Source organism: Mercenaria mercenaria, chromosome 9, assembly GCF_021730395.1.
Source record: "Mercenaria mercenaria strain notata chromosome 9, MADL_Memer_1, whole genome shotgun sequence".
NCBI lineage: Eukaryota > Metazoa > Mollusca > Bivalvia > Venerida > Veneridae > Mercenaria > Mercenaria mercenaria.
The window spans coordinates 52,781,372-52,797,502 of record NC_069369.1 but is presented as its reverse complement, the minus strand read 5'-3'; the positions used below and the strand labels follow the sequence as shown (position 1 = coordinate 52,797,502).

At 36.1% G+C, this 16,131-nt stretch overlaps 1 protein-coding gene across 1 annotated transcript in view; it reads right to left on the bottom strand.

Moving 5' to 3' along the window:
* Window positions 1-2,639: 2,639 nt before the first annotated feature.
* The window catches only part of LOC128559518 (mitoferrin-2-like), a 28,189-nt gene continuing 14,697 nt past the window's right edge, over window positions 2,640-16,131 (bottom strand). The window contains exon 4 of the mRNA XM_053551412.1: window positions 2,640-15,465. Coding sequence (XP_053407387.1) covers window positions 14,918-15,465 — 548 coding nt within the window. The 3' untranslated portion in view covers window positions 2,640-14,917. The remainder of the gene's footprint in view (window positions 15,466-16,131) is intronic.

Below are 16,131 nucleotides of genomic sequence, written 5' to 3'. Positions count from 1 at the left end.
AGTGTGACGACCTTGCAGCTAAGGGCCCAGGTTTTGCACATGACGCGTGGTCTTATCCAGGGGAATACTTGTGCAAACTGATATTTAAATCCTGTTTTGCATGACGAAGTAATAAACCGAACAGGAAAAAATCCTATTGACCTTTGATCCCCAAGTGTGACCTTGACCTTAAGCTAGGGTTCTGAATGTTGCACAGGACACGTTGTCTCATCATGGGGAACATTTATGCCAAGAAATGTTGTAATCGCTTGATGCATGACAGAGTTGTGGACCGGACAGGAAAAAAACCCTATTGACATTTGACCTCCAATTGTGACCTTGACCTTTGAGCTAGGGGTCCATGTTTTGGCACGACACATTGTCTTATCATGGGGGACATTTGTGCCAAGTGATATTAAAATCCCTTAATGAGTGACAGAGTTATGGACTGGACATGAAACGGACCCTGTTCAAGCCATGTTAACATTTGACTGCCAAGTGTGATCTTGAACTTTGAGCTAGGCTCTGAAAGATGTGCAAGATACATCGTCTTATTATGAGGTACATTTGTGCCAAGTAATATTAAAATCCCTTCATGGATGGCAGAGTTATGGACCGGACAGGAAAAAAGCCCTGTTGACCTTTGACCTCAAATTGTGATATTGACCTTTGAGCTAGGTCCGGATTTTAGCGCATGACACATCATCTTAACATGGGGAACATTTGTGCCAAGTAATATTAAAATCCCTTCATGGATGACAGAGTTATGGACCAGACATGAAATTGCAGATGGACGGATGGACAGACAGATGGAATGACGGAAAAGCCCATTCCTATAGTCCCCGAAACTGGTTTTCAACCAGTAGGGGACTACTAAAGGCTAGAGTTATGAGGTCATCTAATGATGCCAAAGACATGTGTGAAGTTTGAAAGCATTTGGCCAAGTAGTTGTTGAGAAACCGGCTTATAATTTTTGCAAAACTTTTGCAACATAGACACCAAAGAAAGGGCGATTAAAAAATCTCTCCAAACTAAAAAATTTCAAACATTTGAGCTAAAAATGATTCAAGATATAGTTATTAGACTCAAAAATTTTTCTCATTGCAATCTACAATTGAACAAGAGTGCCAGACTGTCACAAATTCCGCCCAGTCATTGAACTTGGCCTAATTCAAGGGCCATAATCCAAGAGTGCCTGGGGCGATTTGGGTGGTTATCAAACTAGGCCGAGATATTATGCCCACAAACATTGTTAGCAAGTTTGGTGAAGATCGGATGAAAACAGTTCGACTAAGAGAGTGGACAAGCCTAAATTCGCAGTTTTCCTAGTAATTCAAGGGCCATAATCCAAGAGTGCCTGGGGCGATTTGGCTGGTTATAGAACTTGGCCGAGATATTATGCCCACAAACATTGTCAGCAAGTTTGGTGAAGATCGGATGAAAACTGTTTGACTTAGAGAGCGGACATACTTTGGACGCCGACTGCCCGCTACAGGTGTTCACATAATACGCCCTGCTCTTTCAGGGACAGGTGTATAATAAAGTAATGTTCACTTCCCTTCAGTGTTCTCCAAGGTGCTGGTTCAAATGTTTCAGGTTGGACAGATAATTATTTCAACATGAAACGCAAACAAGAGTGCCAGTCACAAAACACGTCTGTCGAGAGTTTTTTTTGTTATTATTCTTGTATTTGACCTTTGACCTCTAAGTGTGACCTTGACCTTGTGACCTTAGGTGATGATGGTAAACAATTGTGCCAAGTTACATCAAAATCCCTTCATGCATGAAGAAGAAATGCTCTGGACAAAGTTGTCATTTTTGTATCTGACCTTTGACCTTCAAGTGTGACCTTGACATTGGACCTATGGACCTGGTTCTTGCACAAGACACTCCATCTCATGATGGTGAACAATTGTGCCAAGTTACATTAAAATCCCTCCACGCATGAAGAAGAGATGCTCCAGACAGTCATTCGTGAATTTGACCTCTGTGAACTCGACCTTAGACCTAGGGACCTGGTTCTTGCAACAGACACTCCGTCTCATGGTGATGAACATTTGTACAAAGTTACATCAAAATCCCTCCATGCATGAAGAAGAAATGCTCCAGACCAAGTTTGTGGATGCTGCCCACCAACCAAGGGCATTCCCATAATACGTCAGTCTTTCAGACAAGCGTATAAAAACTTGTGGTGGTGTAATATCTTATCCATCATAAAGAGATCTTTTATACCTAAATTACAACCAAGGGCACTTCCAGTTGCATAGCGTTTACCTGCTAGCATTTTCTATAGCAAGGAAGAAATCACAGGACTTGGTTCTCATTCTGAAATGGGTTTACGAGATATGCACCAGCTAAACCATCTGACAGACTACAGCCAACAAAAACTTTACTGTGCCCAACACAAACTTTAATGGGGGCTATTAACCTTTACTCTGCTATATTTCTAAAATGGACTGGTCTATCATTTCAATTTGGGCAGTACCACTTATTAATCAAAGGGGTGCTCACTTAAAATTTACTGACCGAATAGCGAACAGTGCAGACCAAGATCAGCCTGCACATCTTGGTCTGCACTGGTCGCAAAAAGCAAAATCACTTGCGGCCAGCAGGCTAAAGGTTTAAACACATTGTACCAGAATGCTAGAAACACACAAAACTAATGATTTTATCTGTTTATTATGTAGAAGTCTTCTTCTGACATTTGTAGGTAACAATAAATGATTCATTCAAAACAATAATACACATGCAATAATTTCAATCTACTGATCTTTCAGGACAACTCGTCAGTTGAGTAGACTGGTATTTATGTATTTCTATCAGTCTGCTCAAATGACATTTTATCCTAAATCATTAGTAGTTCTAAAATCTAAATCTATTAGATAATCTTAATAAATTCAATGCAATTCTAAGGCCTGTGTTCATCAACAATTTTTATCCTGTAAAAGAAATCTTTAACTGGGTTACATCAAATTTCCCTTCACTGTGTAAAATAAAATGCCTACACTTCTCACCAATTTAACACTCATAAAATTTTCAGCTGCTGCCAAATACAAACAGACTTCTTCATACTTAGGCAAATTCTTCAGCTTCAATGCCCCATTTTGAATGTTGATGAATACACGCCTTAAAATAAACATAATCATCTAATCCAGGCTACAAGAGACAATCAAAGAAATAGGAATTTCATAGAAAGGAGACTTTGGCTTATAGTTGATTTTAAACACTAAGAATCTGAAGAAAATGATCATAAACATTTATACAGTATATTCCTTTATTAATGTCCCTGGGGGAATCAAATTTTGTAAATGGGGGTTCATAAAGGCCACTAAAATTTTTATATATTTTTTTTTTTTTGTTCTTCAGAGGTTTGTTCTTACATTTTTTCAGTAAGGCGTAAAAAAAAATTGTTTGTTTCCGGTATCCCGACCTACCCTAAATATTTGGCCCGACCCTAAATGTTTTTATGGCCTTGGAGAATAATTTTTTCAACTTTTTGACAAAAAGTTGCCAAACTGCACTTTTTATGCTTAAAACATGGTCAGTGATGTTAGAAATCAACTTCCTGATGCTCTAAAGGCATAACACCCCTATTTGTATTCATTTTTTGACAAAAAAATAATTTCCGAAGAGTCTCCCTTAATAAAAAAAAATTCAAAAAAAAAAAAAATTTCCGACCTACCTACCCTAATTTTTTTGAGCATGTTACCGGAAACAAAGAATTTTTTTTTTTAGGCCTAAATGCAGACTATAGATCCAACTTCTAATAAATAAAATTTAACATATATAGCACTTCCATAGAGCTGGTATTCATTTATGACCTAATAAAAAATAAGTACATTTTTTTGTACTTCTGTTTTTTGACAGGGCTGAGGGCCATTAATCAGGGAAAGTCTATGGTATCTTTTGCCATTCTTAACACAGATGTCGATCATATGACTTACAAATACATATGAGCCGTGCCCTGGGAAAACCAACATAGTGGTTTTGCGACCAGCATGGATCCAGACCAGCCTGCGCATCTGCGCAGTCTGGTCAGGATCCATGCTGTTTGCTAACAGTTTCTTCAACAGTAATAGGCTTTGAAAGCGACCAGCATGGATCCAGACCAGCCTGCGCATCCGTGCAGTCTGGTCAGGCTTCATGCTGCTCGCTAACAGTTTCTTCAATAGTAATAGGCTTTGAAAGCGAACAGTATGGATCCTGACCAGACTGCACGGATGCGCAGGCTGGTCTGGATCCATGCTGGTAGCAAACCCATTATGTTGGTTTCTCATGACACGGCTCATATACTGGTTTTGTGTATTAGCATGGGTTTTACATTGGTTCTACAGCAACAAACAAGTTATTTATCTGACTTAACATTGTTCCAGTTTAACCTACATCTTCTCCAGGGTTTAAGAAACTGGAAATAACTGTGAATGACTGGCTTATGAGTCAGATCCAGAAAACCTACAGATTTTCTCTTATTTTTTTTTTCCAACAAAAAATAAAAATCTGAAACCAGACTGGTGTTAAAAATTCTTAGCTTGACTTATGAAACCATAGGAAGCAGATCTTAGTCACTCTGTAATATAAAAGAAATGTATTCTGACACCTCCTTTTCATACTTACAAAGTAAACTGCTGCGAATGTAAGAGGGAGACATTCCTGAAAACAGACAGACAAAACAGAAAAATGCAAATGAAAGAGTCCACAATAAGCCTGGAGATGTTTGAACTAGGTATGCATTCCTTAGATTTTTAGTAATGTGTTTGTAAACTGTAACAAAACTAATCTATTACATGATGATTCATAGGAAATAAATGAGACACCACAGAAAAACGAATGCATCAATTTGACAACTGTGTTTTTATACCTAGTAAAATGGCAAATGAGTGTATCAGAAAAAAAGCTGCAAAATTTCCATCCAATATACCAACTTGCAAAACAGATATCTTTTCATAAGTTTCCTGATTATTCAAGGCATATAAAGAGTAACATGTACATTTAAATATTCATAAAATAAAGAACTCTAATTTAGTGTATATATAGCTACTGTAGATTCGATAATATCAGTGACCGTTTATTTCTGCTAATACCGGTATTTCAAAACACAGCATCAGACAAATTCAAAAGACAATTAACCCTTACCCTGCTAAATTTCTATAATGGACTGGTCCATCATTCAATTTTGGCAACACCATTTATTATTCGAAGGGGTGTTTACTGAAAATTTACTGACTGAATAGCGAACAGTTCAGACCATGATCAGACTGCATGGATGTGCAGGCTGACCTTGGTCTGCACTGGTCGCAAAGGCAGAATCACTTGCTGCCTGCAGGCTAAAGGTTAAATATTAGGCAGTAATAATCTCTAAAAGTGTAAATACAGGTAACTATGAAACTCAAACTCTTAACATCATGAATATGTCTGCTGTCTGTAAAATCACAAAATGAAAAGGACAGGTAAATAGCCCAATAAACAGTACTTATTTATTACACACTCAATTATTTTCATACTGGGTGCATGACGTTATTTTTAACATCCGTTTCATGAATGTCTTTGCGTTAAAAAGTTCTTTAACAACAATAGTTTCCATTTTCCTCAAGCTAAAGAACAAATTTATGATAATCAAAATTACAGCATTTGTATGTAATATTAAGATTATTAGGTTTGCATCAAGAAATATGCACTTGTTCTTTCAAGGAATAATATTGCGCTCCTAATGTCAAGTAATATTTCTGCTGCAGAACTTGCGCATGTTTTTTTTTAACAAATCAAATAACCTATAAATATAACTGAAAAGCTATATATAACTTTCATACAAAATCTTTATCAGGTTAAAACACAATATCATGGTCTAACAGATGTTTAACAGCTACATAAATTGTTATTTGCTATGTACAGTATTTTAGTATGTGTTCTATTTTGAGATAATGCTATATTTGAGCCGTGCCGTGATAAAACAAACATAGTGCATTTGCGACCAGCATGGATCCAGACCAGCCTGCGCATCCACGCAGTCTGGTCAGGATCAATGCTGTTCGCTTTCAAAGCCTATTGCAATTAAGAGAAACGGTTAGCGAACAGCATGGGTCCTGACCAGACTGCGCAGATGCAAACACACTATGTTGGTTTTCTCATGGTGCGGCTCATTTTATCCCTTTTGATGACAAGGCAGTGACACTTTGGTTTGTAAAGAGTAGACTAGGTTTACTTTTTCCCCCCAACAAACAAAAACACTCTGTAATTTTGATTTAAAATCTGTCTTGAGATTTGTTTTTTATCCAAACATACCTTTGGAGTGAAGAACTTACACTTCAAGGAGCATAGATTTTAAACTTTACCTAAAACAAAAATATATTGTTTGTTTTGTTTAGATAACAATCATGGTGACTTTCCAGCTTTTTTGGTTTTTAGTTGATTTGTTGCTTTGGGTTTTATGGTGCACCAACAAAGAACAGGTAATATGGCACCAAGCAGGACTAAAAATTTTGGTTCATATCTCATTTACATCAAAATAAAAACATGAGGTATGGAACCAGAACTTTCATGCCTGCTGGAATCAAAGAGACACAGCAAAACAAAGCGTTAAGACCCTGTAAGTCGCCTCTTACGATTATACAAGGGCCAGACAGTGGTTCCAATTCTTTTCATACACAAACTGTCCCAGAATCACATGGAGCTGTGCAGACTGGCACAGGGTTAGAAACACTGGTCCTTTAAGAAAGCTAGCTGGATGTTTTACTGATGTGCAAGAATTGCAGACTAGGTTTCAAACCCACAGCACTCAAGAGGGTGAAGTGATTTGAAGACGGCAACCTTAACCACTAGGCCACTGTGACTCTTTGATCAATATAACCAACATTCTTAATCTCTTATGGAATTTTCCAAAAGGACCTATGCCTATTCAAATACTGAAATAAAAATGTGAACAAATGATACCATTTTTCCTGGGTTTTTTTAAAAGAGGTTTAAACAAAATGTATTATTAATTCTGTAAACTAAACAAATTATTTCCACTGACAATGTTCGCAACAATTTTACCTCAATGATGTTTTTTCTAATGATAATGATTCATGAAATCCCTACACCATCATTCAAATTAAAGCTGGAAGTAGTAAAGTTTCAGAAAAACAAAGAGCTTGAGATTTCATTATGTGCATCTAAATGTACAGACTCTTGTCCCATTGACATAACTTAGGTCAAATGCTGACTTTCAAGCTTTGATAACGTAAGTATACCCATGGTGCCTAACAAGGCATTATTTCAGGCACCGGCGGGTACCTGGATTTGAACCATCAACCTTCCACAATACAGCATGTGTTAGTGCTTGTGCTTCTGGAATTCTAGATCCAAAGTGGGGTAAAACTTAACTAGGTAAATGGTTCAAACCCAGCAACTGTAACCACTTGGCCAATAAGGCTCTACAAATCTGTACATCATAACTAAATCTGATAAAAAAGACATTTATTAAATAAAAAACTTAGTTTTTCATCAAAGTTTTAAGAATGAAAATTAGACTTAGCCTTTACGATGCAAAATTTTATTTTCACTCCTTCACTATTAATTTTGTGCAAATTGTCATGAAACTTTGCATGAATGCGCTTTCTGCAAAGATAAATAGCTAAGAAAAATTCCATCATTACAAACCAATTAATGGGAAAGTTATGGCACTTTAAATATCTCTTAAGTCAAAGTCTAAATTTTAGACATTAACCCTTAGCCAGCTAAATTTCTATTATGAACTTGTCCATCATTCAATTTGGGCAAAACCATTTATTATTCGAAGGGGTGTTCACTGAAAATTTACTGACTGAATAGCAAACAGTGCAGACCATCTTGCAGATGCAGATCTTGGTCTGCACTGGCCGCAAAGGCAGAATCACTTGCTGCCAGTAGGTTAAAGCACATACATATATGAAATCTCAATCTCTTTACAAATATTACAAAATAACACAATTCAAACAAAACACAGAAACAATCCATAGGCACAAGAAGTAAAAAGAATTGATGCTAAGTGTAAAGCCCTTTTATCTGATAACATGTTTCTCATAGATTTCTTTTCCTGTTTATAAAAAATGAAGATGCTCAATTTTTAATTTGTTCAAAGGTACGCAACCTACTGAGTTTTTTTGTGTGTGTGTGTTTTTTTTTTGTAGGGTTTAACAGCACATCCATACAACTGTAGGTTATATGGCAATTTTCCAGCTTTTGATGGGGGTGGGAAACCCAAGGTGCACCTCCTGGCATTACTTCATCACAGACAGGCACCTTGGCAGAATCACAGACCTTCCGTAAGCACCCTGGATGGCTCACTTATATGAAAGAGATCTACACACCAAATGTGGTGTAGCAAATGTGGTTTCAAATCAACAGTGGTGAGTGGCAAGTTATTCAAAGCTGGCAACCATAACCACACAGCCAGGGAGGCCCCTTATAACGTGTATGGGTAAGTAGCGGCCAAGGGGTTAAGGTCGCTGACTTCAAATCACTTGCCCCTCACCACTGGGTTTGAGCCTCACTTGTGGCATTGAATTCTTCATGTGAAGAAACCATCCAACTGGCTTACAGACCATCGGTTGTTCTACCCAGGTGCCCGCTCGTGATGAAATAATGCACAAAAGGGAGCCTGGGGTCTTCCTCCATCATAAAAGTTGCAAAGTCACCATATGACCTACAACTGTGTCAGTGGGACGTTAAACCCATCAAAACAAAGGCCTCTTCATATACTTCAAACTCAACTTTTGTTGTCCATAATCAAATAAAAACTATGAACCACACCTTTTAACTATGATCACTGAATACAGCCTCATCAAAAATGCAGTTCAGCTGTATTGATACTATTCTTTTTTATTTTGAAATTCAGTCATGTAAAGGGATACAAATGAAGTGTCAGACAAGTAGAGGAATAATGCACCATCAAAACTCGCTAACAAAAACAAATGTGCGCACAAGTCAAGGCAGGTTATGTCGAGATTTGATGATGATTACCTAACAACATTACAGAGATAATATTCAGGCAGGATTAGAGTAAACTGACCTTACTGACTTTTATCAGTTCTCACAAAAATCAAACATCAAAGTTGATAGCTTAACAAATAGCTAAATTATTATTATCACCATTTAGTAATTACTAAATACTTTATTTGTGGGAGACTAATTTTCATGTAGTTCAAATATGTAACACAACATAAAATCAAGATCCTTACCCTGCTAAGTTTCTACAATGAACTTGTCCATCTTTCAATTTGGGCAGTACCATTAACTGATAAAAGGGGTGCTTCCTAAAAAGATACTGACTGAATGGCGAACAGTGCAGATCTTGATCAGACTGCACAGATGTGTAGGCTTATCATAATATAAACTGGTCGCAAAGGCAGAATCAATCATGTCAAGCATGATAAGGTTAATAAAATTACATTTTATGTTATGCCTATAAAGAAATATTCAAGAAATCATGTTCCCACAAAAAAACCTGTTTCGACAAAAACATGAGATTTTATGCCAACTACATGAATTCACAGTACGAAGCAAGGGTCATTCAATATCCCCATGACTTAATTTATAAAACAGTAATGAAAATTCATCTAATATGCATTAGAACTGGAACCTTTAAGTGTTTTGTTCCTAAAAAGAATGACTATAAGGATGAGGTTATATACATGCTGCATAATTTTACAACACATTTACATTATGTATTTGTGGTGTTAAATTTTAGAACACTGAAATATCAACCAAATTTAAATATCCGGTACATAATCGTATTCAAAATACTTGTAAAACCTACATTTAAGAACTTCATTTACGAACTGTGTACATCTATATTTAGTAATGTACAATCATACTTTTAGTATGTCTTTTTTAACAGATGCTAATTACATATAGGGACTTCCTACCCATACACAGGCATACATAGACATCTAAACCTTTCTTTTACCTAAAAATAAATTCTGTTATTTATATACGTGCTTCAAAAGAGCCAAAAACAAATAGAAAATCCAACTGTTGACGCAAACACTTGAGTTCTGAAATTGTTACCCACAATACAGTCATGGAGTATGAAAGGCAACTTTTTTCCCCAAAATAGAATTTAAAATACACCTATTACAGGTCTTTGCATACAAATTGTTAGATATCATGATGACCTTTCAGAACAGGCTACATCTCGAGTTATCAACCTAATTTATTTGCCTTCCACTTTGTGTTTTCACTACATGCAGGTCTTATCTGCCCAGAAGTTAAAACAAATACAGTATTGCATTGAAGAAGATACATCAGTTCCACTCTATGTTTAAAGACACGCCACAAAATAACTGTATTCTTTTGTATTTCCATCATGGTAATTATAAATAATTTCCATCATGGTAATTATACATAATTTGCATGAAAAAATTGAGAAATAACAAGTATCTAGTTACAAACTGACAGATACATATATATTGCCAAGACAATGTGTTTAATGTCTAAATATATTATTGAACTGATGTAGTAGTGTGCACAGTACTTGATGTATTACTTTTAAGGCGAGTTTAGACTACACTTTGTTTTACAGTATAAGATACTTATCAATCTATGTTTTTAAGACTATACTGAAAAGAGATTGACTTAATATTTTTGCAGATGAAGTTGTAAAAACACATTAAAATAATACTTCAGGGAGGGCCTAGATTGTCCACCTGTCATCTTGTAGAACAGCAGTATTATATATAATGTACCAGTATTATCAGAATGATTTGCATGAAGTTCATGTGAGAGGAAAAAGTAGGTCACTAGGTTGTGGTGGTTCTTAAAGTTGAAGCAGGTAGTCAAGACCAGTAGTTTTACAATAGTGGTAATTTGACCTTGTAAGATACAATCAGACCTGAGGTAATTAAAGATGTACCTGTAATTAGTTGCTATGTAATTACATTTCATGTTTATTTTAAAGCAATTTATACTTTGGCGATTTTTCAACTACATGTTACTTAACTTACACATAATCTCCCTGAGAGTAACAAATTTGTTTCATAACAATTGTAAATCCTGCATCTCTGGACTGTAGCAAGGCCCTTGTGACACAACTCTTGACAAATTATATAGTCAACCCCATACCCTGCAACATTTCTATAATGAACCTGTCCATCGTTCAATCTGGACAGTACCATTAACTGTTAAAAAGGGTGCTTAACAAAAAAAATACTGACTGAATGGTAAACAGTGCAGATCATAATCAGACTGCATGGATGTGCAGGCTGATCATGATCTACACTGGTTGCAAAGGCAGAATCAGTCGTGTCCAGCATGGTAAGGGTCAAGTTTTTCAGGAACACATCTCTCGCAGTATTTTATTTAGCTAAGTTGTGTATATATATATAAATATAGTAACCAGTGAATAAAGTTAAATTACAATTAAACTGTTTTGAACAAAAATATGCCAACTGTCAGGCTGCACACACGATGCCAGTGAGAATGTCCCCTGCTAAAAATAGCATTGAATCTAACACAGCAAGTACCACGCAAATATAGGCAATTGATTTTTGTGTGTGTGCTTTATACTGACAATAATGTTCTAGATCATGGGAAATACTGAATGACCTTCACTGCAGTTATCTAAAATTATTGACATTAGTCATTTGACAAGTAGATGTAATATAATGAAGAATTTGGGAACGTAAGCTACTGGGTAAATGAACTCATATTAAATACTTAAGTATTTCCTTTTGACTGGAAACATCCTCAATTCATTAATCCGAAAGCTTGCTGCTTTAGCACCATGTCCAACCTTATCTTGACTGCCATATGTTAATATTGATATTTCTTATTCTCACTGTAAGTGTTACAGTGTCATTATGAGAAATGTTCATTATATCATAAAAAAAAACACACTTTTTAACTGAAATCTCCCTTTTTCACCCTTTCGTTTGTTATGTAAATCTTGATTTAAAGTAATGATTTCAAGACCTGTTGTGCACAACATAAAATTATGTTCTTCTGAGCAGTGATTACCCTCTCCTATCAATAAAAGTATAAAGTTCACATGGAAGTAATTGTGTAAATGTGTAGTCTGCCAAACAGCAGCAAAAATCAATACCTGGTGTCAGAATTTCTGCACAAATTTCCCTATTTCTGCCTGCCAAGTATGGAACATTATTTAGTGATGGAAATTGTGCATAATGTAACAAATGTTTGCTTAATACAAATGCCACCTAAATATCACACCTGACCCTGGGTCATTGTTAGTGCTCTAACCTGTAACCTTGACACTTTTACACATTACTGAACATTTTAGTCAAGTTTTATTTGTATCCCTTGAACATGTTGAACCCTTTATAAAAGTTAACAGCTAAGACACAATGTTCTGGACAGGAGCATGAATGCCCTTGCTTGTGACCATACCTTTGGAAGTACAGACCGGTCTTTGGCACATATACACATTTATCATAAATGTTTTTACTTGTGTAAAGTTCCATTGAAATCCCTTGAATTACTTTAAAGTTCTATCTGAAATATATATCTAGAAGGGTTATGTACAGACAGACAAACTTATGGAAACAGCACTTACTATATGCCTCCCATTGGGGCACTAACCTTTACTCTGCTAAATTTCTAAAATGAACTGGTCTATCATCCAATTTGGGCAGTACCATTTGTTATTCGAAATGAAGTTCACAGAAAATTTACTGACTGAATAGCGAATAGTGCAGATCAAGATTAGACTGCAGCGATGTGCAGGCTGATCCTGGTCTGCATGGGTCGCAAAGGCAGAATCACTTGCCGCCACAGGCTATATGTTAAAAGAAAAACAGTCAAAAATATGTGCTAAAGACCTCTGTGAACAAAAGGCCACTGGCTTCATATTTCTGACACTACAGAATGTCTTAACCTATTCAAAATGATCATCTATATATAAAGACCCCTTTTCAGTTCTCAAAAGAATGGTCATTACATTACAAGTCTGAAGGTTAAACACTGAAAACATGCACACGATCGAATTTTCAACCATTCCACCCATAATAAGATTCATTGTAACAGAAGGCAATTTTTTTGTCATTCACAATCATTAAAATCCTTATTGCTATTGATCAGTTGATAAAAACAATCATACATATTTTCCAGTTAAACAAATTACTATCCAATCAAAAACAGCAGCACTGATAACAAGCTGATAATGATTTGAGCCGTGCCATGAGAAAACCAACATAGTGCTTTTGCGACCAGCATGGATTCGGACCAGCATGCGCATCCAGGATCCATGCTGTTCGCTAACGGTTTCTCTAATTGCAATAGGCTTTGAAAGTGAACAGCATAGATCCTGACCAGACTGTGTGAATGCGCAGGCTGGTCTGGATCCAAGCTGGTCGCAAACGCATTATGTTGGTTTTCTCATGGTGCGGCACATTTATGATCACTACATCTGCTTACAAACATGATCAACGATAATATGAATTCAACATTTATATGTTACCGCAATGTAGAAGTCTTCTATCTGACATAACGGCAGATATATATATATATTTCAATAATAAAAAATCAAGTTTGTAAACCATGTAAAATGATTTACACAAATAAAACCTTGAACACAGGAAAAAACAAGGGACATAACTTTAACACAAACACATTTCACACTTTATCCACATTTTCACTTGAATTTCCTCTTAAGCTTGGCTCCAAGGGGCTAAAACACACATGCACACTTTTTCATTTCACTTAATACTTTGTAGATTTTTTAAATTTTCTCTTATTTTACATCCTTTTCGTAACAATTTGGTATCCATTTTTAAGTATCTGTTTCCTTTTCCCGTATGATGCTCAAACAGAATTCTGCACCCTCTATCTTGTAACGCCTTTTAAAATCATGTTTCAAAGGAATCACCATTAACAACAAGTCATGTCTGGACGATAAAATAAGGACTTCGGGAGGCAATGACAACAATATACCGGCCTTGTATTTCTCTTTCGTAACAAAGCATATTTATCACAGAAATTTGCATTTTCATTACTATCAAAACTTGAAAGCATTCAAGCACACTTTCAGACATTACAAACAACATTTGAGCTATAAATAGACCATGCAGCAGTCCTCTACTGACACGGATTTCACACATTCATGCATACGGAGGACACAGATCTATGGCATTGCTTGTAGCAGTCTTCTGGCCGACAAACAACTTAAGAAAATTTTCACTTGCTCCAGTGCACATTGTATATGCCTTTTTTTATGTAAACAACCGTTTAAACATCAAATTCTTTTTTTCAGTATATTCATTTAAAGTAACACTTCATAGTTTAAATAAATTACCATAAAGTAGTAATCCATAGTAAAAGATGCAATCATGCGCTTGCTGGAAATATGTCGAGGCATTTTATTTTGTTTAAAACGAGTAAAAATGATATAAAGGATCGAATTGCTATTTTAGCGTGTCCAAACAAAATGAATAGAAATACCCAGTGTTGAGAGTTTACATGTGTCAGGTAAACATACAAAATAGAGGTGTAGCTGCTTTTTTCTTTTCTTCACATTTGCATTGTAACTGAGCATGATCAACAAACCTATTGATACCCAGGAATTGTTCCTGTTGTTTAGCAATTAACAGACCTATTTCCCTAAAATTTCAACTTACTACAGTAGATGATAAATTACTTGGTTAATGTCATACTTTACGAAACAAAATATCAGGGCAACTATGAAGTGTTGCTTTAATAAAATCATCTCCTTTAGTTTAAGATAATACTTATATCTGCTATTTCTATTACCATTGAAAAAAATATCCATAGCTTTTAACAAGGACTAAACAATTACTGATCCTTCTTCTCTCCAAAATATGTGATTTTCTTATTACCTGGCCATTTCTTTTATATTTCAGTATTTGCTACAAAGCTTTTTTGATTGGCAACTTCATAGATATAACACTATATAACACTTTAATGCCTTTGGAATTATTCAGAATGACTTTGATATTATGTGCTTAATTTTCTACTTTGATGACGACGCCTGTAAAGAGGACACTTTGAGGTAACGCGAACTATCATCTTCCTCTCTATGTAAAAAAGCTTTAAAAAACTCGTAAATTGACCATGAGATAGCTGTTGCCGGCATTTGGAAGAAAACACGTGCAGTGATGCCTCGAAAGTATCCACGAATCCCTTGGAATTCATAAACAGTCTGGAATGCTGCCCGCATACCGTTCACGTAAGATATACTGTTAGTTCTTGAACAGTGCTCTTGTGTGTTGAGTAAAGTTTTACAAACGTCTAATGGCATTGTTACAATGGCAGCACTTGCACCTGCAACCCCGCCAGAAATCCCATGCGTCAATGGATCATACTGACGTGTTGGGTTAAGAAAGTCTTGAGTAACCTCGTAAGTCATAAAATGAACAGCTTGGAAAGGAACGTTCATGCTAAGTTGTGTAGTGAAGCTCCTATAAAAAGCAATAGGTCCTTCTGTCTTTAGTATGGATATACCACATTCTTTACAAGTCCGATACGGGCTACCATACATTTGCATACGTTGCTTTATCACTAAGTTTTGTAAATTTGGACACATAAAATTCCATATAAAAGCGCAGATCCAACACACGTTTCAATGTGCAGTTAGATGTATTTCATCAACCATCAAGGAACAGGACCATATGAAAAAGAAAAGAATGCAATTCATGAAAAACATATCGTATAATCAATTTATTTACATGTTTCGTTGGGTTTAACGCCTCACCAACACAATTATAGGTCATATGGCGACTTTTCAGCTTTGATCGTGGAGGAAGACCCCAGGTGCCCCTCCGTGCATTATTTCATCACAAGCGGGCACCTGGGTAGAACCACTGACCTTCCATAAGCCAGCTGGATGGCTTCCTCACATGAAGAATTCAATGCCCTGAGTGAGGCTCGAACCCACATCAATGCATAGGCCCCATCTAACGGTATCCTTATGGTATAGCATTATATAGTAAGAAAAGAAAAGGTAGGACACTTCTGAAACACCAGATCTGGTTTGAAGCTAATATAGAACGGACGGTTCAAACGATACACTTAATTCATTGATATTACTGTAATAAACCTACGGCATAAGTTTGACCTTTATCATTACAGTATTTTTAAAGAAATCAGCGATTTTCCACAAACTTCAGATTTCTACAGCTTCCCTGCTTGTATACATCCGGTTTGCAACAGAGTGAATTTGTAGTC